The sequence below is a fragment of the Mytilus californianus genome, unplaced genomic scaffold (assembly GCF_021869535.1).
Source record: "Mytilus californianus isolate M0D057914Y unplaced genomic scaffold, xbMytCali1.0.p SCAF_5, whole genome shotgun sequence".
Lineage (NCBI taxonomy): Eukaryota > Metazoa > Mollusca > Bivalvia > Mytilida > Mytilidae > Mytilus > Mytilus californianus.
In genome coordinates, this window is record NW_026262701.1 from 47,077,120 (window position 1) to 47,103,043 (window position 25,924).

General features: G+C 32.8%; 1 protein-coding gene across 1 annotated transcript in view; it reads right to left on the minus strand.

The window, feature by feature from the left end:
* Nucleotides 1-25,924, minus strand: part of LOC127702007 (uncharacterized) — a 90,194-nt gene that overhangs the window by 15,950 nt on the left and 48,320 nt on the right. The window contains exons 38-64 of the mRNA XM_052205985.1: nt 25,647-25,839; nt 24,440-24,554; nt 23,461-23,693; nt 22,865-22,979; nt 21,834-22,186; nt 20,249-20,363; nt 18,362-18,558; nt 17,464-17,578; nt 16,761-16,960; nt 16,114-16,228; nt 15,469-15,632; nt 14,608-14,722; nt 13,998-14,197; nt 13,278-13,392; nt 12,691-12,845; nt 11,636-11,750; nt 10,496-10,782; nt 8,499-8,610; nt 7,635-7,855; nt 6,942-7,056; nt 6,115-6,368; nt 5,441-5,555; nt 4,686-4,849; nt 3,645-3,762; nt 2,509-2,768; nt 1,145-1,265; nt 173-435 (exon numbers count right to left, since the gene is read on the minus strand). Coding sequence (XP_052061945.1) covers nt 173-435; nt 1,145-1,265; nt 2,509-2,768; nt 3,645-3,762; nt 4,686-4,849; nt 5,441-5,555; nt 6,115-6,368; nt 6,942-7,056; nt 7,635-7,855; nt 8,499-8,610; nt 10,496-10,782; nt 11,636-11,750; nt 12,691-12,845; nt 13,278-13,392; nt 13,998-14,197; nt 14,608-14,722; nt 15,469-15,632; nt 16,114-16,228; nt 16,761-16,960; nt 17,464-17,578; nt 18,362-18,558; nt 20,249-20,363; nt 21,834-22,186; nt 22,865-22,979; nt 23,461-23,693; nt 24,440-24,554; nt 25,647-25,839 — 4,645 coding nt within the window. The remainder of the gene's footprint in view (nt 1-172; nt 436-1,144; nt 1,266-2,508; nt 2,769-3,644; nt 3,763-4,685; nt 4,850-5,440; nt 5,556-6,114; nt 6,369-6,941; nt 7,057-7,634; nt 7,856-8,498; nt 8,611-10,495; nt 10,783-11,635; nt 11,751-12,690; nt 12,846-13,277; nt 13,393-13,997; nt 14,198-14,607; nt 14,723-15,468; nt 15,633-16,113; nt 16,229-16,760; nt 16,961-17,463; nt 17,579-18,361; nt 18,559-20,248; nt 20,364-21,833; nt 22,187-22,864; nt 22,980-23,460; nt 23,694-24,439; nt 24,555-25,646; nt 25,840-25,924) is intronic.

Here is a 25,924-nt window from a genome sequence, read left to right on the forward strand (position 1 = left end):
GTTGATACCAAATTCATTAATTTAAAGGTTCAACGAAGTATAAATTTACTATAGGTTTGTATGCAGATGTTGTTTAATCAAATATCCATGAAACTACAATTTTTCTTAAAACCACGAAAATTGATATCCACGAAAAAAAAAAATGAATCCACAGTATATAAGAGAGACTTACTTCTGATTTCCGAAAACTGTTGAGGGAGGATTGGGAAGCCTCCTCCTGGTAAAGTTGGAGCATCAGTTGGTTTAGGTGTTCCTACATTAATTATACCACTTGGTGTACCTGTGACCTTAATGAAGGGGGCTGATGTAGCAATGACTTCACCTGGTGGTTTATATGATACCCCTGGGATATCACATTTAAGCTTAGCACAACATTGACCCGGGATTGATATTTTGGTACAGTAGCTAGGCAGTGAATCAGGAAGCTGAGGACATCTGAAAAGGAGAAATGGAATAAATTAAACGGGTACTAAAAAACATCAAAATCATATGCTCAACAAATACATTGATGTTGTTTGCCCAATATTCAGGGCAAATATTTCAGCCATATCTTGGAAAGGAACACATCTTACATTAAATTAATTACAAATATTTTAAAAGGCCTATTTACTGAGATAAAGGGCCACAGACACAAATATGGCCATCAAGTTTTTTTCAGTAGATTTAACTGTACTAATATTTTTGCATAACTATATGGTATATACATGGTAAATATATATACTAAAAAAAATATTCTATTTGCTACTCTTGTTGGTTTTTTTTAACTTTTGGTAGATATTCAGATTCCTCTAGTTTTATCCACATAATGCCAATGAAAATTTTGCCAGCTAACCCATACTTTATTTCTCATAATTTTATAACATATAGTTTAAAATGCCATTTTCTAAAATCTTATGAAATTCTTGTTTTTTTCATAGCTTTTGAAAAAAAAAGATACCAATGTTAAATGTAGGAAAAGCCTAATGAGAATCATTTCCCTCAAATTCTTTAATTGAATATATCTCAAATAAAAGTACATGGACCTTTCATTTTTTTCTGCTTTTTAAGTTCCGTTATTCACATACTATCAGTTCATAACAGTTTCTCAAAAAGGTTGTTATTTTGAAACAGGAGCAAACATCCTTAAATGTGAATAAATCTTTACTTTGCTACACATCTATACTGTCCATTAGTTGCATCTTCACAGGTACAGACGTAATCACATCCATCATCCCAGGACTGTCCTTGATTATACACCTTATTCTTGTATACACAGGCTCCAAATCCTGTAAAAAGTCAAACATATAAGACACTATGAGTTTTATGCACTTTTCTCTAGTCAGTTGTACAATTTCAGCGGTGTTAGTTTTATTTTATTGGCAGATGTATAACATCCTTCTCTACAATCGTACAATTTCAATACAGTACTAGTTTTATTGGCAAAAACAAAAAGCTGTTTGACAAGTCCGGTAAAGGGGTTACCTTTTATGTGCTTAGGACGAACAGAATCAAGCACTCATTAGACCTGTTCTCTTCTCTGATGACGATGATAAAAATGACAATGAAATGATAAAAAACTTTTTTTTAAATCTGAAACCGTGACACATTGTATATCATGCTGACATAAAGTGTGATAACAAATTTCAGAAATGTATAATTTGAAGTTCGTGTGAGAAATCCAATAGCAATTTAATGGGATGGATGGACAGACAAGACAACACTCTTTTGGAAGAGGGTTTAAAATTTTCATATGCTTGGTGTTGAGTTGTTTTTTATAAATTCTATAGCTAGAAGGGGTGAAAAAAACAGGAAAGGAACAACAGTATGTGTCAAAAGAACAATATGCCTTGCAAATTTTCATGTTCTTTGAACCATGCAATCAGGGTTTAAAACAGTAATTTAGCTTATCATTTAAAATCTCGCATCATAATGAACTTTCAAGTTGATTTTACCACAACTTAATGATAAACTACCTAAACCCCAAACCTTAACCTGATATGGTATGGACAGAGGACCGGACCAGAAATCATAAAGCCCCCTATTTCATTAGACAGGGTATAAAACATTTATCAAAACTCTGCATCCCTTTCGTCTTTCCTCACCCTACCTACATTTGGATTCTCCCTTTTCTTAAACATAATGTGTTGATAAGATAGTTTCTCTAATTCTTAGCTGATTTATAATTTTCCTGTTGATTATTCTTATTTTAATAGTCAATGTGTGGTAAAATTTTCTTGCTTTTCTCTGAATTTCCTATTGTGACCATGCCTGATGACGTTACATAGAAAGAACACATCTTTTAGCAGATCATTGGAAAAGAAGGATTAAATTTGTCTGCATTTCTTCTGAATGTTATCAGAGAAACAGATTCTATCGCCAAATCTTAAGATATACTTCCGCTTTCGACAGTTAAATTTTAAATATTTAAAACTCTAGGCAAGCCTCGCGTTTTAAATTTGAAAGTTTAACTGTCTCGAGTGGTGAAATATGGTATCACACTCAATGGAATGGTAGAATCTATATAAATACCTCCTCCTCCAACTCCAGTATAAGTAGTTCCGTTTGGTCTTTGCCAGTTAGTGCCAGATATCACACCGTATTGTCCCACTGGAACAAGGTTCAGTTGGCCTGGTTTTGGTTTTACATTAGATGACCCATTGAATGTGTTGTAGATTGGGTTCAATGGAATGTTGGTTCCCGTGGCGACACATCTTGGAATCTTACAACATCCATCACTGGGATCTGTTACCAAACTACATTGAGCTGGTAACGACTGGAACAATTTACATCTAAAAAGTATATATATAATCAAAATATTGTCATATGTGTATTTTGTTAATTTGGTGATTTTTCATTCAATTTGTAAGACAACTTCACCATTTTATATGCTTTGTTGACGTCTTCATTAAAATTATTACTGTGAATTCGTTATAATTCGTGAGATACAAATTTTTGTGGTTTTCATTGGTATTTGTAAACCACGAATTTGAATATTCAACCAAGCACAAATTTTCTATATAATTGTATGCAGACTTTAGCAAAACCAGGATATCAAATATCAACAATAATACAATTTTCCCTCGAAAATTGGTATCAATGAAATTAAATGAATCCACAGTACGTAGAAATTATCACTAAATTCATAGCAAAGATTACCACTAGAAGTAAATCATAGGAGCTGTCTAGACCTCACTGTCAGATATCAGCTTTTTAGTTCATCTTTAAAAAGCTTCCTGCAGTTGTCAAGATCAATAATACAAAATTTTCTTCTTTGATTTACAGTAAATTCAGAAATTGATGCAATTATTATTTGAATCACTGATTACTGGTAAAAATGTGGGACTGCAAAAATTTTATGAAGGAAAATCACCACTGAAATTATGAACAGAGGTTTTATTATTGTGAACATGATACTGTTGCATTTTTTGTATTAATAAAAGCATCAACAAAATTTCTGAATTGACAGTATTAGATATTATATTGGAATGTTGTCTCATATATGTGCATTTATATTTTTTTTGGTGAATGTAATCTTAGTTGATCTTTTTGTTATTGTTTTCAAATTGATTTGTTCTTCCTAACAATAAAGAATCTATGTCACCAGAATTTGTAGATATCTTTGTATAGATATAAAACAAAAGGTAAAAAGCAGTAAGTAATCTTACTTGGCTTGACATTGGTAGATGTTCATGGTAGCATTTTCACATGTACAGTGGAGGTTACAACCATCATCCCAGCTTGATCCTTGTGCATGTGTGGTCCTGTCCTTGTAGACACACATATCTGTAAAAAAAAAATTGTAAAAATAATTCATGATAATTTGACTTTTGGTTGTTTTTAGTATAAAGCAAATGCAATGTAATCAAAATATTCTTACCATCCAACAACAGTGAATAACTTTCTGTTTCATTAAAATAGTGTGGAGAAATCAAACACCTTACTATCAGGCACATATATGGAATCACAGCTTTTTCAGCACACTAGTATAAAAAAACTTTTATTAAAAAGACATTTCATTAGGGTAATACATTTGTCCTAAACATTGTTTCAGGCAGGACTAAATTATAATTTATTTTTCCAACAAAACATTTATTGCATAATGTTGACTTTTGATTATTGGCAAAATTAGTGTGATTTATATTCAGAACTATCCAGGAATTACGTTCTGCTCTCTACACTCACTCCATCATTAAGCAGAGAGAATAAGGGACCATGAGGTCTTTATTAGTTTGAATAATGGTATATATGGCAATTTAATGCATGACTTAGGTTATCTCCCTTTTATATCATTAAGTCAACATTTTTTACAGAATATTCACTCATCCAACCAGGGCTTCCAAACGATTGTATTGTCCTGACTTGACTGTTAGAGCTCTGTTCCTAAAGCTTGTAGTTTAAAGGTTTGGTTGACTTGCTTGCTTTGTTTGTATAAATGTTTGCTCAAGCATTGTAATCATGATTGACATCTGGAATTAATAGATAGGCGAGCCTCAGTTTTTTTACCTGTATATCTTTGATCATTTTCAATTTCAAAAACTAATGTCAGTATCATCAAAATCAGCAAAAAATGAAAAGTAAAAATACTCCGTACTTTACTGAATTTTTTATTGTTGGAAAAATGGATGAGAATCTAAACATTAGTTCTATGTGGCTTAAACTATAAAAAATTTCATCACATCTTATTTTCTATCTTATTACAATCTTACTAAATGGTTTTGGTGTTATTGGTCCTTGAGTAATTGAAGGTCCATTTGTAGTTGGATATGGTGTTACAGTTTGACTTGGATCACATCTGGGTTTACGACAGCATGCATCATTTGGATCCTGTTGGTAGGTACAATAAGCAGGCAGATTGTAGTATTGTGGACATCTGTAATATTAAACAATCATTCTTTTTGAATATTTAATTTCTGGGCATACATTATTCATAAATTGCTTCAAATGAACTGGGAAGGATCTAAAAAAATGCTCTGCTTTATCACAAAAAACAGGTATAAAATGGCAGAAATATAGCTAACCAGCCAGTAAATATAGGGATTTGACTGCAGTAAGTGCAATCTTTACTCCTAAAAAAGGGTTAACCATCATAGAAAATATTAAATTTAATTTTAATGAACATCCCATTGGCATGTATCTATATTTGTGTAACCATTATTTTTCTGATCAAGTTCCAATAGATAGAAGAGTTTTTGCAATGAGAGTCATATGATTAATACAGACTTCAGCTGCCATTCGCCTACTCAGAATCTAAAGGACTCTGGGTAATCTCATTGTTCGTACACCAAAATGAAAATAACGTTATGTCATTGGTTGAATTTCCATTGTTTAGTAGGTTTTAAACCAATCACAAAGTTTTGGTGTATGCTTTTAAAATATTACCCAGACTGCATTACATTCTGAAACGGTGAATTGAACATATGGTATCTTCTATCATGACCTTTCACCTTTTGTACGGCCTTACCTGTAATCACACTTGTAACGACCTCTAAGGGCATCAATACACTGACATCTATAATTACATCCATCGTCCCATCTCTGTCCCTGAGTGTAGGTCTTACTCTTGTACGCACAATAACCTGGTAAGAAAATGAATTTGTTTATTTCATATATACTTTGCCTGTACCAAAAATTCATAAGGTCTTTTAAAGTATAAATAAACATTATAATTTCTTACAAAATATTGTTCTAAAACATAAAATAATTTATTTACTGATTTTTGTAACTAAGAGGTAATGTGTATGAAACCTTAACTATTTAGTCTCAAAGCTCACCTTTAATGGGAAATGGCAAGTTAAATTGTACTACATCTGATTTAAATTATCCTATGACAAAAAAAAAACACCCTGTGTTTAAATTATTTTCCTATATCTGGTCAGTTCAATTTGAAAAATCTTTTTCAAGCTTTTAAAACAACTGTAAGGTATTTAAATTTGATATTACACAAGGTGAAAAAGCTTACTTCAGGTGATCTTAACTATAGTTTTTTTACCTATTGGCACCTGGACAATTGCCTCCTTTTATTCATATGGTCAACATTCAAAAAATAAAAAATTATAATCAGTTATTGATTCTTTGGGCAAACTTTTTCAAGAATGTGTTTTTAATGCATTAAACCAAAGATATAAATAAATTTACCTGTTCCATTTCCAGCAAACTGGTTGTAGTTAGGCACAAGGGGATTGTTAGGAGCAATAGTTCCTTGACCAGTAATAGCACCCTGAATTGGAGTAGGTACAATGATGTTTGGTCTGGCAGTTGTTGGTGGTGTGCCTGTTCCGGTGTATACTGCAGTGCTTGGGAAAAGATTACATTGAGGTACGGTACAGCATGGATCACTTTTGTCAGCAACCAAAGTGCATGATGAGGGTATATTGTTGAATACTGGACATCTGTAAAATAAAATATAGTAGATGTGTTCCGTAGAAAAATATGGATCACCATAAAAAGTACTTTTATTTGTTGAATAAGAAAAATAGGGTTAACATCAATGAGACAGTAACCAATAAACACAGAAAAAAGGAAAAGAATCAAGAAGCCAATATGTGCCTTCAAAAGACAGGTGTCTATATTATTTTTCCGGCTATAGATCCCTCAAGGGCTATTCCAGAAAAATATGTAGGGGCAATTGCAATTAAGAATCATAGTGCATTAAAGTGAGAAAAGTTGCTCTGACACCCATGTATTATTAATATAAAGTGCCTTCCAACCCCCTCCCCCCCCCCCCCCCCATCTTTTTAGTGATGTTTTTACTGATCTTTGTTCTTCATAGCTTTGGCTTTGTCAATCTTACAACTACAGAATTTAAAATCAATTGTAAATTCAAACTAATTTGATATTTACAAGAGAACTTGTGTTTAAAGAACTACTTGTAATAATTGTACTTCCACATTTTCTTGAATGCTTGGAATTTTATCATGAAGTAATTTTTCCATATGAATGTACTTCATACTTTAATATCTTACCTCTGTGTACAGCTGTAGAGGCCTGTGGTTACATCATCACATCTACAACGTTTTTCACAGCCATCATTCCAAGTCTGTCCTTGCCTGTAGTATACTCCTTGGTATACACAATATCCTAAATAAATTAAAAAACAACTTTCTGGTCATAACCAACTTCTCCAACTTTTCTCTTCTATTATTTGTAAAAGTTGACAACATGTTGATGGTGGTTATTGTTATAAGTTTTGCAGCATTTTTCTTAGCATAATTTTCCATTAGTTTATTGATGTGAGGAATCAGTCCATACAACCCGGTTATCTCCCCATCACCATCCCTATCCCTTATCAACAATCATAGTGGGCAGGAAGATCCCTGATTCCCACTTCCCAACTTTGGCCCAGGTGAGTCACTTCAAAATACATATTGTTGATGTAATTACCAAATGATTACTCTCCTCAATTAAAACTTTTAAAAGAATTATGTAAGAAGCAATAATTTCTGGTGGATAATTAATATATCTATATAGAAGTCTATAAAAAGGACCAACCAGCAGATTTAATATGTAATGGATCATCTAGAATAGACAATACTGCACAGATAAGGAAAAAATTATATAAATCAAAAGATTTGCACAACGGTACTAATATAAGATGGTAACATAGGAAGATGATGTTATAGTGTTTTATAACATTTTACAACAACATTTATACTCACCAGACTTTCCAAATGGTGATGGAGTATTCTGGCCTGTCTTTGGAGGATTGGTTTCTGGGTTCACAAACAATGGATTGTTTGTACTTGGGAGATATGGTTGATAGGTTGCTGGTAGAGATGGAGTTGGGTTAACTTTGTCACAGTAAGGCACTGGACAACAGCTGTCCTTGGGATTCTGAATCAATGTACAGAATTGTGGTAGGTTAGGATAAGTCTGGCATCTATAAAATAAGAAAAGGTAAATAATTACACAACTGAGGTTTTAAAAGAGGGACGAAAGATACCAGAGGGACAGTCAAACTCATAGATCGAAAACAAACTGACAATGCCATGGCAAAAAATAAAAAGACAAACAGACAAATAATAATATAAATAATATAATAATAATAAATAACACAGATGACACAACATAGAAAACTAAAGACTAAGCAACACAAACCCCATCAAAAACTTGGGGTGATCTCAGGTGCTTTAAGTTAGAGGCATTTGACACTTGTATCAAAAGACATTTATGTTTAAAATCTTAAATCTGACAACTTCATTCTTAATTGAATAATGATAAGTCATTTAAAAAGAGAGGCAGATGATACCAAATGACATATTACAGCTAAATGTTCCATCAACAAGCCTTACAAAAGTGGTAACACTTTAATTGATTTAAGATCAGACAGCAACAAAAAGGACATTGCTAAAATCCAACAATGAAATTATCTCAAAATTTCTCTTTAAAAAATTGCCTAGTTTGTTAGTTTGTTTGTTAGATGAGGTCAGAAAAGTTTTGTTTTTTGAGTTATTTGGAGTGCTTTTTTTTTTTTGGGGGGGGGGGGGGGGGGGGAGGGGGGGGGGAGAAACAATTGCCTTCACCTTTCAGTACATTTGTATTGTCCAATCATCTCATTAACACATTCACATCTGTATTGGCAGCCATCATCCCAAGTATGTCCCTGTTTGTAGGATTTATTTTTGTAGAAACAACCTGAAATAAAACATACATGTATAAACCTTTGATGCCTTCAGTATTGTACCACTATCGCAGCCCATGACTTTTTAGTGTAGATTTTATGGTCGTCTTCATATTTACATCAGGGGCCTTTGTGGCCGAGTAGTTTTAGTAGTCCAACTACTGTATCACTAGCCTGTCAACATGATATTGTGAGTTTCAACCCTGCATGTGGCAGGTGCATTCAACTCCAATCTTAACTGACTACGATTATCAATTTTCCTGCAAAAGGTTGTGGTTTTCTCCAGCTTCCTCCACCAATAAAAACTGATCTCCACTAAACATGCTAAATAGCCAATAGCACTAAAAGTGGCTTTAACACAAATCAATCAATCAATGTTGACATCACTCTTTTTCAATATAACAACAAAATTTCACACATTTAAATGAAAAATCTTTCTTGATACTGATTACAGTAAGATTTATATCTCAAAGGGGTGATATAAAAGGTATGAAAAAAGTGAGTTATATACATTAAAAGCCTGATACAGAATTTATTCTACTCTCTGGGAAGTGTCCTCTTAGATAGATGGATGGATGGTTGTTAAACCTCTAGTGGCAAATCAAATGCATATTCAGGGCAAGAACATGTTGATGTGATATGAATATGAACCCTGCTTTGTGCTAGACTGATATGCTGAGCAGGATTTTAAGTGCTAGTTCTCAAGGTAACAGTCCACAGGGGACATGTCATCCTACCCAGTCACATTTTCTAACTCAGGGCTGACCCATCTGCTCTTACTCCTAAATTGTGCATGCTTAGCCAAGAAGCAGCAAATACCAATTTTAAAGTCTTTGGTTTGACTCAGCTGGGGATTGAATCCATGACCTCCCACACTCGTCTTAGAGAGCTTGCAACAATCGTGAGAGTTGATTTGTTTGATTCCCTAACAGGTTAAATCTAAGACTTTAAAACTAGAAAAAGCTGCTTCTCCACGATGCATGCAACACATTGAAATACGTGCAAATACTGGCTAGCTTAAAGTCAGAGTAATGTGTCTGATAAGGGTGACATGTCATCCTGCATACTTATAGATTGTGAACTAGCATCATTATAACCAAGCTCAAGAGTGTTGATAATCAAATGATATTAACATGTTCTCATCCTTCGAAGGCATGTAATAGTTCCAAATGAACATTAAATAACCTCTCATCAGAATACAGTCCTGCCATTACAACAGGAGCCATTTTTAGGTTGATCATTTTTCAGAAAGTTGTTCAATCTATTTAATATTGTTGCAACAGCTTTTTCAAAAGGTGATAGCTGTGTGAATTGCTTAGGTAAGACATGTGTTGGTAAAGTCATCAGAAGCAGGTTGTTTCACTTGAACAACTTTGATATAAAATGCCAACAAGTTTTTAAAAGACTGCAACAACACTCTGAATACTGTGGATTCATTATTATTCCTGGGATTCCAAATTTCGTGGATTTCGGGTTTATAGGTAAAACACGATTTTAAATGTTTAATGAAGTACAAATTTACTATAGTGGAAAAGAAAGGATATAGGGTATCCATCCATGACACAAAATCAGTATGTGTAGAGTAAAAAAACACAAAAAGCAAAGGAACAGTACTTTTATTGCTGTATTTCATTTCAAAGTCACAGTTAGGAACTTGAGTATGTTTGCATATTTTGGCAAAACCACAAAATCAAATAACCACTTAAATCATAATTTTGCCTGAATCCATGTAAAAAAATTAATCAGTACTTGAAAGATTTCAGTTGAGGAGTGGGTGTGGTATTTATATCTTGTAACAACTTACATTGGGCTAATACTATTGCTAACCTGATTGTGAAAATTAAAAACATAACAATTTGTATCACAAAAAACTGTTCCCTTTTTATTTAAACTATTTACCTGGCTGAGGAGTTGGTGCTGGTTGTGTCGGCAGTCCTGGTCGAGGAGTTACTGTGACAATCTGTCCATTAGGTAGTCTCATGGTTGGTGCTGGAGTGGGTTGCGGTGTTGGGTTTGGAGCACTGCCAGTAAATGACCCATAGACTGGTACTGGGGGAGTGAAGATTCCAGGAGTAGGTGTGGCATTATCTGGTATCAGTTGGCATTGTGGAACTGTACAACATTGAGGGTCTTTTGGATCAGGCACCAAAGTACAATATGAAGGTGTATTGCTGTAACTCTTACATCTGAAATCAAGGAATTTATGTTAGACATAACTAATTGCTCAATTATTACATGTACTATTTCGAGCAAACATACAAAACGTTTTTTAACCATTTTTTTATTAAGTGATTTTATTTTATTCTCCGAGGAGCGTTTTCCGGAAAAATCTTTTTTTGAGAGAGAAAGGGGCAATGTTCACAGGAAACTGATTAATTGAGTATTATTTTGGTATTCGATACTCTATACTAATGAGCAATACTCAAGTATTCATTGACATCTTATTATTTCAAATCATCATGGATAAACACACTAGCAATAAATATTTAACTTTTTGGAATTGAGTATGGTTATACTGTTCTCTATTTGCTGCCAACTGGGATTAAAACATGAAAATCTTTCATCTATTGGTCTCATCTGCCAAGCAATTTCATAAAAACTTATGTGTGCCCTGCACAGCCAAATTAACAAGGTGCTCATCCAACACATATCTGTTCTATCATATCAAGTCAAAGTCTGTGTAATGTGATACCTGAATAATATTTGGCGAGTAAATATTTTGAGACCTACTGTTAACAAACTAATTTTCGTGAGCGATTTATTTTTGCGAATTTTGAGTAGAAAATAATGTGAATATGTGAAACTTGGATCTCCCCTTATAGAAATATATCAAGAAAATAATAAAATAGCGACAATAAATCACTGTGAGGTTGGCTAGAAAGAAATTAAAACGAAACAAAGTATTCATGAAAATAAGTTGGTGTACAGTATTCATATATGTGTTGATTCATTCAATCATCTGTATTTCCCACAGCAAAATGTTATTCCTTGCAAAAAATTGCTTTATGTAAAATGTAATAACAATGAATAGTATTTTACCTTTGTTGACAACGATAGAATCCTGCCATTGCATCTTCACATCTGCAGACCAAATCACATCCGTCATACCATTGTTGTCCCTGTCTGTATGCTACGCCATTGTACAAACAGATTGCTGAAATTTAAAATAAGTTTAAGAATTTTTACATTCTCTAAATTTAGAAATTATTGCAAGGTTTTTATTCGTGCAAATAATGCCACTGGTTGAGTATCGCAATAATAAGAACTTGCATTATGATAACTGATACATATATCTATATGCAATTATCCTGAAATCACAATAAATAATCTCACATGTTTGTCCATTCCTCAAAAATCTCAATAATAAATGCACACAATAATTTCTGAAATTACAGTTTTCATTTATTCATTCCTTTCTTAAACATAATCAGTTTCATTTTTTTCTTTATTTTTGTATGGGGCTAAATCAATAAAAACTATCTATTGCAAAAATAAAATGATTTTGTTCAGAAAAAAGTAAATATAACAAAAATACCGAGCTCCAAGGAAAATTCAAAACAGAAAGTCCTTTATCAAATGGCAAAATCAAAAGCTCAAACACAAAGATTCATAATTATTGATTTATATGATTGAAATCTTGTTTGGAAAACAATGGAAAGTGTTGTGTTAAAGGTATTTGCAGTCCAAAAACTTTAGTGTTCTACTGTTTTTGTAGGAATTTTTCCCGCTCGTTTCTCACACAAATGAATTTATCTCCCTTAATTTTAGAAAAATATTTTAAAACTAAAACTGATTTGAAATATACACCATTTAGGCAATTCATGAGAATATGCAATACAAAATAACACAACAATATGTGTTCATTTCCATATTTAGTGAACAACAAAATCAGGGGTGTAAACTTTAACCTTAAACCAAAACTTAAACCTGATACAAACCTGATGGATGGAGGGACACAAGCACAACCAGAATTGAAAACGAAATATGCCTCTACAATTGTATGCTTGGCATAAAAAGTAGAAACAGAAATCCTAACTATTTACTACGACGACAGCATTAAAATTTGAAAGTATTCATTATTTTGTAAAACTTACGTGTTGGTTTTGGGGTAATATATGTTCCTGGACTTGGTGGTTGTTGACTTGGACCTGGAGTTGGTTGTACTGGACAGTAAACTGTCTGGCAGCAAGTATTTTTTGGATCTTGTACAAGGGTACAGTAAGAAGGAACTTGTGGGAATTTTGGACATCTGAAAAGAAGAAAACCCGCTTATTTTCTTAATTTCAAAATTTATAAAATAAAAGACTTTTAAGGACATGTTTGCATGAGGTTCTCACGTAAGACAATATTTCTAGCTGTGATATCTTATTCAGTAGTTAACACCCTGTGTTAGATTGGGTTCGATTTGCTCAATCTTTGGATTTACATGTATTTTTTTTGGAATGGTATTTGTTTGTTCTTTTTTACCTTTTGTCAATTTTTGGGCATAAGAAACAAACTCTCAATATCCTTTTAAAAGTGCATGATTCTGATCTTTAATTTTGGCTGAGTACTCTGTTATCCATGATTTCTGTAACATTGTTAGAACATTTTTTTGCCTTTTTTTTTTTTTTTTCATTTTAAGAATTTTCAAAGAGGAAAAACAGAATTTATTACTCCCATGAATAAGATTTAAACTCACATTTCAGAACATCTGTAACGTCCAGTCGATTCATCAAAACATTCACATTCAAATAAACAGCTGTCTTTCCATTTTTGTCCTTGTCTGTATGACTGTCCATTGTAGACACATGCCTCTGTAAAAAAACATTGTCAAAGATATCAAAATAAACATTACTCTTCTTTTACATTGACCATGGACTTTCATTGATCGAAATAAAGTTAAAACTGCAAGGAACTTGCATGATATCATGATCAGATGAGTAAAATTATAGGATTTATTTCACATGTGAAATTATCGGTTTTTATTTAATGGGAAATCAGTTTTTCATTGCAACCAGTGGTATGAATTAAAATAAACATTGAAATTGTAATTACTGAAATATATGACCAATGAGGTCATCTTTTTTCACAACAAAATTAATCATAGTCCCATAGATTTTGCAATGGTGAATAGACATGTAGGTAAGGTCCTAAATGTCAAACAAAATAAAGATTAACTGCTTTTGTGTGGGTGTTATACATTTATACATTTATTCATTCATAGTTTGCTTTAATACTATTTAATTTGATAAAATTATAGTAAAATAATACGAGCTGATGTTTTTCTTTTTTGTTGCTGTGTTTTTTCTTCTTTTTTTTTTTTGGGGGGGGGGGGGGGGGGGGGGGGGGGGACAAGTTTGGAGATGGATACAAAAAGAAAGACCGATATCAAAAAGTAGAAAATAAACTTCTTCCTTACTTCCATTTGATGTCTGTGGAACTTGACCATTTGGTCCGACTGGTGGTTTATTGCCTCCAGTAAATGATCCCGTAGGAGCTGTAATAACTTGGTATGGATTATTGGGGTTTTTGCCAACACATAATGGAGCCTGGCAACACTGGTCATTTGGATCAGTCAAAAGCTGACAACCATCTTGTAGTGCTGGATAAGTAGGGCATCTACAACAGAAATAAAAAAACAGCATGTAATGCAAGTTATCTGTATGTGGAGAATAATTTGGAGGAGACAGTTAATTTTTTTAATTTAAAACATGAGGCTTGCTGAGCATTTTGAATATTCATTTAACTGTCAAAAGTGGAAAAATATTGTATTGCATAAGATTTGGTGGTGAAATGTGTTTCTGTATTGATTTTTATACTATCTGTTGACTAACTTTATCTTTCTTTTTCAATGTTCTACAAAACAGTGTGTTCTTTCAATGTGAAATTTCAGAAAAGCAGGAAAATTTGACTCCATAATTGAATTTTGACCAATGATGAACTGAGATGAAAAGAACCTCATCTTGATTATAAAAAATAATCAAAATGTCAGGGAAGGTATAAATCGGCTTAGAATAAGGGTAACTTACCTGTCATCACAGTTAATCAGACCCATAGAAGCATCATCACAGCGACATTTCTTTTCACAACCGACATTGAATGTTTGTCCTTGTGTATATGGTATACCATTATATACACAATATTCTGTAAAGAATTGTAAAAATAAACACTTTTTGTTTCCTTCCATATACATCCATGAAATACATTTTTGTATCATTTATGCAGAAAAACATGTTTGAGTTGTCAAAATTTGTTCATCTGATTTTAATAAACAACTTGAACCAATTTTCTTGCAGTGAGGATTTTGGTAGTTTTAATGACATATTCATGGAAGTATTATTGCAGATATGATAATACTCGTCTATTAATGAGGAATTGCACCGTCTAAGAGTTGGCAATTAGATGTTCCTTTTCAATTTATAATATACTGTTTTGGAACATTCAAGGCCTATGCCTAATGGCATATTCTTGGGACTATTTTGGTGATTTAAGGTTGATGGTTGTGCTTAATGTTGAGTCATGCTATAGTTAGAATAAAAAAATTGATGAGTAACTATTTGTACATAGCATGCAAGAAGTGATGGTAAGTGGTTTGATTTTTTGAACTAATGAGTTCAGGCTTGTTAGGATAAACAATTGGCAGATGGTTTGGTATTACTTGTTTGTTGTTACTTGTGTCAAACCATATATTGGTATTTACATGGATGTGTGATAGGACTAGTGGTTAGTCTTTTGATTGTTTGCAGAAACTAGATCAGCATGTTTTAAATGATTGTTGATGGCTAGGTTATTGGAACTTACTATATGTGACATATTAGGATTAATGTATAGTTACTAGGTTGTGGCATGTAAGATATATATAGGTTGGTTGTCAGATATTTGGTACTTACTAGGCTGTGGCATGTTAGGATTGTATGTTGGTGGTTGGATGGTTCTGTTGGTTCCAGGAATGGGTGTTACATATATCTGAGGGCAGTTTGGTAATGGACAACATGGGTCCTGAGGATTATACTTCAGAGTACACGTTGGTGGGATCTTGCTCAAATCAGCACATCTAAAAAATGAAATAGATCTGTGTTTATCTAAGTATGACTAAGTAGAAGTTGGTAAAAATATTCAATGTAGAGAATGAGGGATAAAACCAATAAAGACATCAATATAAAAAAATGAAAAATACTGTATACATTTATTTCAATCAATTCTAACATTTATAAACTTGTACCAAAAATGAAATAAATATCAATAAAAACAAAAATACTTATTGTTTAAACTCAATTAATATGCATACACATAATTTGAAATGTAATGCAAGACAATTAGAGAAAATTATATTTTTCGTTTACCACAGACAGGATCCACCCAATCTTTAGTTTAAATGAAAAGCAATTGTTTTTTTTTTAATGTTATTTATACTCTGTAGAAAATTTTCCCCAATACAATCTCTGCATCGATTTCTGAATTAATAGAATATGATTTTACAAAAGCAAAAATTAAATAAATCATTCCACATTATTTCTTTTTAAGCACTAACTTACCTCTGAATACATTTATGCATTCCTATATCTGCATTAACACATTCACATGTGTATTTACAGCCATCCTGCCATCTTTGTCCTTGTGTGTAAGATTTACCATTGTAAATACACACTTCTACAAAGCATATCATAACATTTAACTATGAGGTAAATTTAAAATTACACTGTGGGAGTATCTTTTAAACATAAAATGCCCATATTGAAAGACAATTCTACTTTTGCAGAAAGCATAAAAAGAGCAGTTCTACGTTTTCAATGGAACATTAAGCAAACAACAATCAATCACTCTATCAATCAACCAATACTATTCAATCTGTAATAGAATTTTCAAAAATATAAAAAAAAAAAAAAAAAATCAAGATTGTGATTCATTCAAAACCTGAATGTGCAGGAGTGATTTTGACAGAATCATCTTGTGTGAACTGAAAAATTTACTGGTCTTCGATGCAATGGCTGACAAACTCAGAAGTTGTGTTAAATGATCAAACTAAAAGATAACTCGAGGTTGATCAAACTAAAACATAACTTGAGTTTGATCAAACTAAAGGATAACTCGAGTTCAAATTGCATGTAAGTATTTGATAAAACGGTAAAACTAAAGGATATCTTGAGTTGAAACTGCATCTAACTATTTGCTCATTACTTACTAGGAGGAGGTGTGGCTGTTGGTCTGGTTCCACCTGTAAATGAACCACCTGGGCCAAAACTTATGTATACAGGTGGATTTGTTCCAACAATTACAGGTGGGTTTGTGTTCTGGGATGGACATTGTGGTTTTTTGCAACACTGTGGATCTGAGGGATCAGGAATCAAAATGCAGTTAGGATTCTGATCATACTGTGGACATCTGAAAGAAAGACAAGTTTTTAGTTTAAACAAATTAAAAGAACAGATTTCCAATGTCCCCTGCTTTGATTATATTTATCTGTCAACTTTTGGGTTTTTTTTTTTTTAGTTCTTTAAAACTTTTTGGTAAATATTTTAAAAGGAATGTAGGCTTCAAAGTACTTACAATGAAAATTTCCATATAATTAATATTTCTAACTCTTTAAACAATAATCAATTGCCATTAAACCTTTGATATAAGTTTAATAAAAATCTGGCAAGAAATGTCCATGTGACACATACACAGTAAATCAGTGCGGTTCAGCCCTTGAAAATTGTCACGTGGATTTTATCACACCTAGTCTTACTGACGCAAAGAGGAAGAGGAGGTTGGGCCAGGATCAAATGCTAAAAAAGCAAGATAAACTGACTATTACAGACTCATTATGAATTTTAAGAATTATTTCTCCTAGTCAAGGCCTTAAGCAATTTACAAGCCATTAGTTTTCATGAAAAAAAGCCTACCTCTGAGAGCAACTGTATACACCTGTTTTTTGATTGACACAAACACATTTCATGTCACAGCCATCATACCATGTCTGTCCTTGTGTGTATGTTTTACCCTGGTATACACATACTTCTACAAAAGTTATAAATGGAAAATTTAACATATGGATATGCTATAAGATACAAATAAAGGGGGATGTGGTGTATATACCGTGGATTCATTTATTTTCGCAAGTACCAATTTTCATGAATCAGGGGAAATGGTATTTTCATGGAAATTTGAATTTGTGGTTTTGCCAAAGTTTGTATACAAGACAATAGAAAATGCATACTTTGTTGAGCATTTAAATTTGTGGTTTCCGTATACCCAGGAAATCAACGAAAATTGGTATCCAACAAATCATGATGAATCCATAGTATCCCAATGAGAGTGAGCGTTAAAAAACACAAAATATATAACTTATCTTGACATAATCATGGATATGTTCACAACACAGAATAATTGGGTACACATTTTAAGGGATGGCAGTCTTAATTACTGCACTGGAACCAAAACTATACATAAACTTTCTATAAAAAATACTGACCTCTATGTTGTGTGTACTCACACAAAACATGGTTGAAATATAGTTAGCCAGTGCTTATAGGGATTTTGATGATCTTTTATAACATATACTGAATAAAAAAAGTTTAGCAATGAATATTTACTATTTTAAATCTTCTTCTAAACACAATCAATAAAAAGATTACGGTTACATAGAATATAAACCATAAAAAGTAATGATTACCCCACCAAAAATTATTAAAAAGGTGCTTCCACAACTTTGGAAAATCTGAATTTAAAGTTTTGTCATTAAAATATGTTGCTAAACTTTTTTACTTAGTATATTTGGTATTTATGTATGATATATCATACCTTTAGGATTTGGCAGGAATGGATAAGTCTGTGGTGTTGGAGTTACTCCCCCTGTTGGTGAAGGATTAGAGTTACCACCAGGTATTGGAACATATGTTGGAGCAGGTGTTTTTGGACAATCTGGTACCCGACAACATGGATCGTTCTGGTCAGTTACCATGGTGCAGCCTGCTGGTAGTTGTGGGAATTTTGGACATCTGAAAACAAAAAATGGTCTTGTTAAATACTTCCTTGTGTCCAGAAAGGACTGAGGATTCAGGGGTTCATTTGGGGGTTCCACAAGGGGGGTCTCAACATGGGATTTTGCGTACAGTTGTGCAGCTGGTATTTAAAAAACACCCCCATTCATTTATTTAATATTTGTGAAATCCCTACCTATACATATATTTCACAGCGAAATCATAACCCATTCAGTGAAGATCGTTGCAAACAAACTGAAAAATTATGACCCATTGATATATCACAATTGGTCAATTACTACCTATTGATATATTTCCTTGGTAAAATTGCACCCCATTGATATATTTGATGTATCAAAAAAAGGACCCACCCATTCCAGCGGCACATATGTATATACCTTCATATAGGAATAGACCCCCCCCCCCCCGTGGGGTTCCACCTAACCCCTATGAAAACAAAAGTACTATCAAAGACTACTATAGATGAGTTTCATATTGAAGTTTGACTATTAAATTCAGAGCATCATTACCCCAAAGACCCCCCCCCCCCCACCCTCAGGGACATTCTGGCTACAGGCCTGAAGGATAAAACTATCCTAAATTTTCACCATCAAAAAAGTTCCAATTTGCTCCTTTTAATCTGTCAAATTGTATTGGTTCAAAATAGCATTATCTACTTAGTTATCTTTTAAATAATAATACATTTGCCAAACAAACATAATTTTTTAAAAACAAAAAATATCTTATGGAATGTGGTTACCCAATCAAACTAGCTTCTTTGATAGTCTTGATTTCAGTAACAAACCAAATGATAAAAAAAAATCAATTGGTTCACTACATAATTCTAAGAAAAAATGAGTGGAATATTAGGCTGCAATACTGTAAATTCAGAAATTATTGTGAGGTTTTTATTAATGCGAATAATGCGTTTGGGTGAGTATCGCAATAATAAGAACTCGCATTATAATATCAGATACATATATCCATATGCAGATTTTCCTGATATCGCAATAATTAAACTCGCATTTTTGTCCATTCTTCAACAATCGCAATAATAAATGCACGCAATAATTTCTGAATTTACAGTAACTAATACAGTTGAAATCGGCATATGCTGTGGATTCACTATTATTCGTGGGATACCAATTTTTGTGGATTTCGTGGGTATAGGGGTACCACGAATTTAAATGTTCAACGAAGTTCAAATTTCCTATAAGCTTGTATGCAGTTTTTATGTTAAAACTGCAAAATTAAATATCCACAAAAACGCAAGTTTTCCTTTATCCCCGAAAACTGGTACCCACAAAAATAAATGAATCCACAGTAAGCAACAGGTTCAATGAGAGGAGTTCTGATTTCAACAGCTTTAACTTTTTTTTTCGGAGCTCTTGTTATAATCTGAAAGGATTAACCCTTTGCTAAGAAAACTGATCAATAAATACTGTAAAATCAGAAATTATTGCGTGCATTTATAATTGCGATTTTTGAAGAATGAACAAAAATGCAAATTTAATTATTGCGATTTTAGGAAAAGCTACATTCGGATGTATGTACAAGATATCAAAATGTGAGTTCTTATTATTGCGATACTCAAGGAGTCACATTATTCACATTAATAAAAACCTCCCAATAATTTCTGAACTTACAGTACATCATTAATTCTGCTGCAAGTAAACCATAATTTACACATGACATTCATCAACATTACCTTTGAGTACACTGATAAAGACCAGACATTCCATCAACACAAACACAGTTGTAATCACAGCCATCCCGCCATCTCTGTTCAGTGGAATACCGCACTCCTTTGTATTCACAGTATTCTGCAAAAAAAAAAATAACTTACACATACAAATATACACTACTATCCCTTAGGTTCAACACAAAAACATGAAACCATAATATGTAAGTCCACAAAAACATAAAACCATGATATATTAGTCCACAAAAACATGAAACCATGATATATTAGTCCACAAAAACATGAAACCATGATATATAACTCCACAAAAACATGAAACCATGATATATTAGTCCACAAAAACATAAAACCATGATTTGTTATTCAAGGTATAAACTGTAAAATTGAGAATGGAAATAGGCAATGTGTCAAAGAGACAACAACCCGACCATAGAGCAGACAACAGCCAAAGGCCACCAATGGGTCTTCAATGCAGCGAGAAACTCCCGCACCCGGAGGCGTCCTTCAGCTGGCCCCTAAACAAATATGTATACTAGTTCAGTGATAATGGACGTCATACTAAACTCCAAATTATACACAAGAAACTAAAATTAAAAATGATACAAGACTAACAAAGACTAACAAAGGCTACTTTCAATAGTCCAAATTTTCATGGATTGTAGAAAAATTGGGTACTTTTGAAAATTTATTTTTTTTTGCAATAAATTCTACAAAAAATCCTTTAGACAATTTGTATTTTGTTGAACATTTAAGTTTGTTGTTCACCTGTATAACAAAGAAAACAAATCCATAAAAATTAATATCCCATAATTTATAATACTGTATAACAGTAAACCCTAAAGTATCATTTGTCTTAAGTGTATATGTATTAATACATAATGCTATTAATCAGGAAATGTTCATCGCCATTGTATAATTGCTTTTATCGAAACATCTACTAATCATCACAGAATTGGACGTTAAAAGAACTTTGCAGGCAAATATTTACTACCTCCAATCAAAACACTTTAAATAGATATTCTAATGCAATTATTTTGTATCAATGGTTTCGATTGGATGACAATAAGCGTAAAATTCTCTATCTCTCTGTCTGTAAATTTTGAATTCTGGAATGTATTGACATGTAATTTCTCAAATAATAAGCAAAAAAACTTACAATTTGCAACTAGAAATCTTCTTTTTATCAAATTTTATTACATTTTGAGGCAGACAAGAAGCCGGAAAAAGCCCGGTGTTTACGTTTGACGTGGGAAGCATACCTATGACGTCACCTAGTTTAGGGGCCAAATAAGATAACATCATTTCGTGGAATTTACGTTTAATGAAAATTTTATGATGTAATAATGATTAAAATTGAATGATTTGTTTCTTCTGAGATAACTGTATTGTATTTGAAGCTTTGCGGACGTCCTTCGGTAGTTTTACTGTCGCAAATATCAGTTTACCTAAATTTGCTACAGTAAAACTACCGATGGACGTCCGCAAAGCTTCAAATACAATACAGTTATCTCTTAATTGGATGTCGAATGAACAGCAAAGCTCACATGGTTGATTTGAAACAAGATGATGTACAAGTTGTTTATATACTCACTAGATGGTGCTGGAGTATATTGGCTGTATGGATTTGGAGTTGGTCGACCACCTTGGATGACACCGTTTGGTAATGTTGGTACTGGATATCTGGAAGTTGTTGGGTTTGGTGACATAGTTGGTGTTCCTGTATATGGTGTTGGTTTTGGTGTGGCAGGACCTTGGTAAGGTGTTGGTTCTGGTGTTGGAGGACCATGGTAAGGTGTTGGGCTTGGAGAAGGAGTTGGAACTCCTGTATAAGGAGTTGGCTGTGGTGTTGGTGCTGCAGTTGGGCAAACTGGAATCTGACAGCAGACATCATTTGGATCAGTTGTTTTAGAACAGCCTGGAGGAAGGTTGGGGAATGTTGGACATCTGAAAATTTTCAATAATGTATACAAAGGGGGGAATTATTCATTCTATTCAAGTATCAAGTCCTTGTCCAAGACAAACTTCTAAGAATTGTTCATTTAGGGTATTGCATTATTATTCATAATAGGCACAAGTCTTAAAAACAATTTTGATTTTTATTCTTTAAACAACAGACATTAGTTTCATTAAACAATTTTATTCTTATCACAATAAATGTTTACAGACATTACACATTTCTAGCTGGCAAAATTCATAGAAAAAATTACTATCAAACATATAGTTGTTTCATAAAAAACTATAGGTCCTAAATCCGAATTTGTTTTCTAAACATTTCTTTGATATCATTTTGTATTTCAAAAACATTATCACTTAAAGGGGATACAGCCAACACTTTCGTTAAACAATAGTCTTATTATCTAAGTTTCTACTCTGCATTTAATAAAACATGCCAATTCAACCAAATGAAACTACAAAATTTTATAAAAATTGTCCCACTATATGAAGGAGATGTCGTCTGCTTTAAGAATTTTGATCCATGTTAATTAGATGCTTTATTTTCACAAGTCTATTAAACCAATTTGTTGACTTTTAAAAAACAAATACCCCTTACAAATAATGTATCCCCAAGATGTAATCTTTCTTTTTTAAAAAATGATAAAGCTTCTCTGATATATTAAGTACCTGTCAAAACATGTGTAATAATTATTTGTAGCATCGTCACATCGACATCTCTTCTCACATCCCTGGTCCCATGTCTGTCCCTGTTTGTATGGAACACCATAGTATACGCAGAAAGCTGAAAATAAAATTGTGAGTAAAATTTGTTATAGACACACAAAAAATGTCTCCCATCTTTTCATGTGAGAGTTAAAAAGGATGATTTCTCTAAATAAAGCACTATGATTAGCAGAGCACTACTGTGAATTCATTGTTATTCATGGGATACCATTTTTTGTTGATTTGGTGAATGAAGGTTAGCCACAAATCTAAATGTTCATCGATCGAAGTCCAAATTTTTCCTCAATCCATGAAATTTGATATCCACGAAAATAAATGAATCCACATTGTATGACTGCAACTTGTCAATACAGAAGAATTGAAAAAAGTGTTTATTAGAAATAGTTTGGACATAGTAATTTCCTGGATACAGTATTAGGCTGATCAGACAATGTGTCGGTGACAGTAGTCCACTATTGCTTAAAAACTATTATAATATCTATGCAAAAAATATTGTTAAATCTTTGCCAACAGACTTACAGTTAACATTTAATTTTTACCTGGTGGTGTTGGTGCAGGTGTAAAGGTTATTTTTTGTCCAGGATATTTTGTTGTATATGGCTGAGGTGTTGTCTTTGGTTCTAGTGGATTGTATGTTGGTACTAAGGTTGGTGGGATGAAGGGAACAGATGGTGTTGTCTTCTGGCCACACACAACAGTTTTACAACAGAAATCGCTAGGATCTTGTGTCAATGAGCAGGTTGGCGGCAAAGCTGCTGGGAAAGATGGACATCTGAAACAAAAATCATGACCAATTTCAAATACGAAATAGTGTGTGAGACTTAATTAAATGCTTCACAGAAAAGTGTACTCTTCTTTCAAAACTAAACAAGAATAGGTGTTGGATAGGACACAATGACCATCTCACACTATCACATGGGTATGTTCAGTAAAATCAGGGTCAAACCTTATTTTGGCGTACATTTTTCAAAGTTCAAATCAGAATGAATGTCTGTACTAACTTTGAAGTTGATGTGACCACATCTTCATGGTGAACTACCTTAAACTAAAACTTTAACATAAGGGACAAATGTCCAAAATTGCTCTAGTGGAAATCTAAGTGTGCTTCAAAACATAAAACAGTTGAAATAGTCATAAATGGTGTTGCATTGTGGGAAAATCATTATTAAAAGTTGTAATTGGCTCTGGTAGCCTATAATTGCTTACTACCACTTCATTTTAACTCTGGTGGACAGTTGTCTCATTGGCAATCATACCACATCTCCCCATTTTTATATTTCCTTATTTCTATATCAGATGTCCTTTTTTAGTAAATACTTGGACAGAAGTTGAATTTCTTGAGTTAATTGAACATTCTTTGAGTAGCTTTTGATAAAATTCAAATTAGTATCACCAGTTGAAAAATAGGTTCACATATGTATGGTTTTGGTCGTAACAGTTAACAAGGTTATCCTAGAGGCTTTTGATGGTTAGTTGCAAATGTATATTTCCTAATTAATTTCCACCTAGTGTACACACCTTTCTTTGCATGAGTAAAATCCAGTCATACCATTTTCACACACACAGTTGTATTTACAGCCATCTTGCCATTTCTGTCCAGTCTTGTACTGAACACCATTGTAAACACAGTAATCTAAAATATATTTGTTTCATTTAATTTATGTACTTGACACATTAAAGATAAGTTTGCTTGTGTGTAAGTGAACCATGGGATCTTTATTATACCTATTGTAATACATTTTGTAAAGGGTTCCAGAGAACACTGTGTCTGACTTGGGATGGCTGTTGTCAGTGTACAAGTGTAATATTGATTCACCAAAACTAAGTCTATTTTTCAGTAGAAATACAGAAAAAATACTAAGGTATTAAAACATTTTCTACAGATGCTATTTCTTGGTAATGAAAATGCTTATTTCCAAGTTTCAAAACATTCCATGAAAGTTTAACAAAGTCACTTGAAAGTGATGTCTAAAATACAAAGGGTAATACAAGACTGTATGTAATTGTTAACTACATAAAAAAACTAAAATAAAAAATCTATATAATTTTTATTATTTCTTAATTTAAAAAAAAAGCTTCTTCCAAAGATAAATAAAATTCTATGAAAGTTTGACAAATTTATTTGAATCCAAAAAAATTTAATCTTAGACTGTATCTTAATGTTAACTACCAAAAAAAAACCCAAGTAAATATATCAGTAAAATACACATTAACAGCAAAAAAACTTAGTGGTTTTATCAGTAAAATACGTACGTAAAAAATATTGTTCTGGATACTTATTACTACCATTTGATCATAAAAAATCTTCTGTCATAAAATTCATAAAGATTTGACAAAGGTAACTGATGTCTGAAAAACTTTAACCTTAGACTGTATTTTAATGTAAACTGCATAAAAATATCAGTAAAATACAGAAAAAGAAAAAAAAAGATTTTTTTAAATTTTACGCTTGATACTGTCTTTTTATCATAAGAAAGTTTCTGTCTAAATTTGTAAAACTGCATGAAGTTTGACCAAATTATTTACAATTTGGGTTCGAAAACTTTAACCAACCTTAACATTGAAGCGGACCCCCCTCCCCAATTGATTGTAGCATAACTATGTCTCTCCTCAGGAATTTAGACTCAGGCACATAAAAATTTCACCCATTTCAATTTCACCACTTTGAATTATTCTTTTTGCACTGCTGGGATGTTAATCACCAACGGTCAATCAATATACTTACTTGGTTTTGGTTTAGGAGTAGGAGTAACATTGTATGGTGGTGATACAGTTGGTCCATTTCCTGGTGTTGGTCTCCTTGTTGTTGGTTGTGGAGTAACAGTACCAAAGCCTGTCACTTTACCTGTTGGTCCAGTGAAAAATATTGTTGATCCGGAGGGTCCAACTGTTTGGACCTGAGGTATGCAGGATGGGATCTAAAGCAAAAAATAAATAAACTTAAGGTATACGTAGATGGGGTGACTATTTCTGAGCATGTTGCAAAAATATTATTTCGTTTAA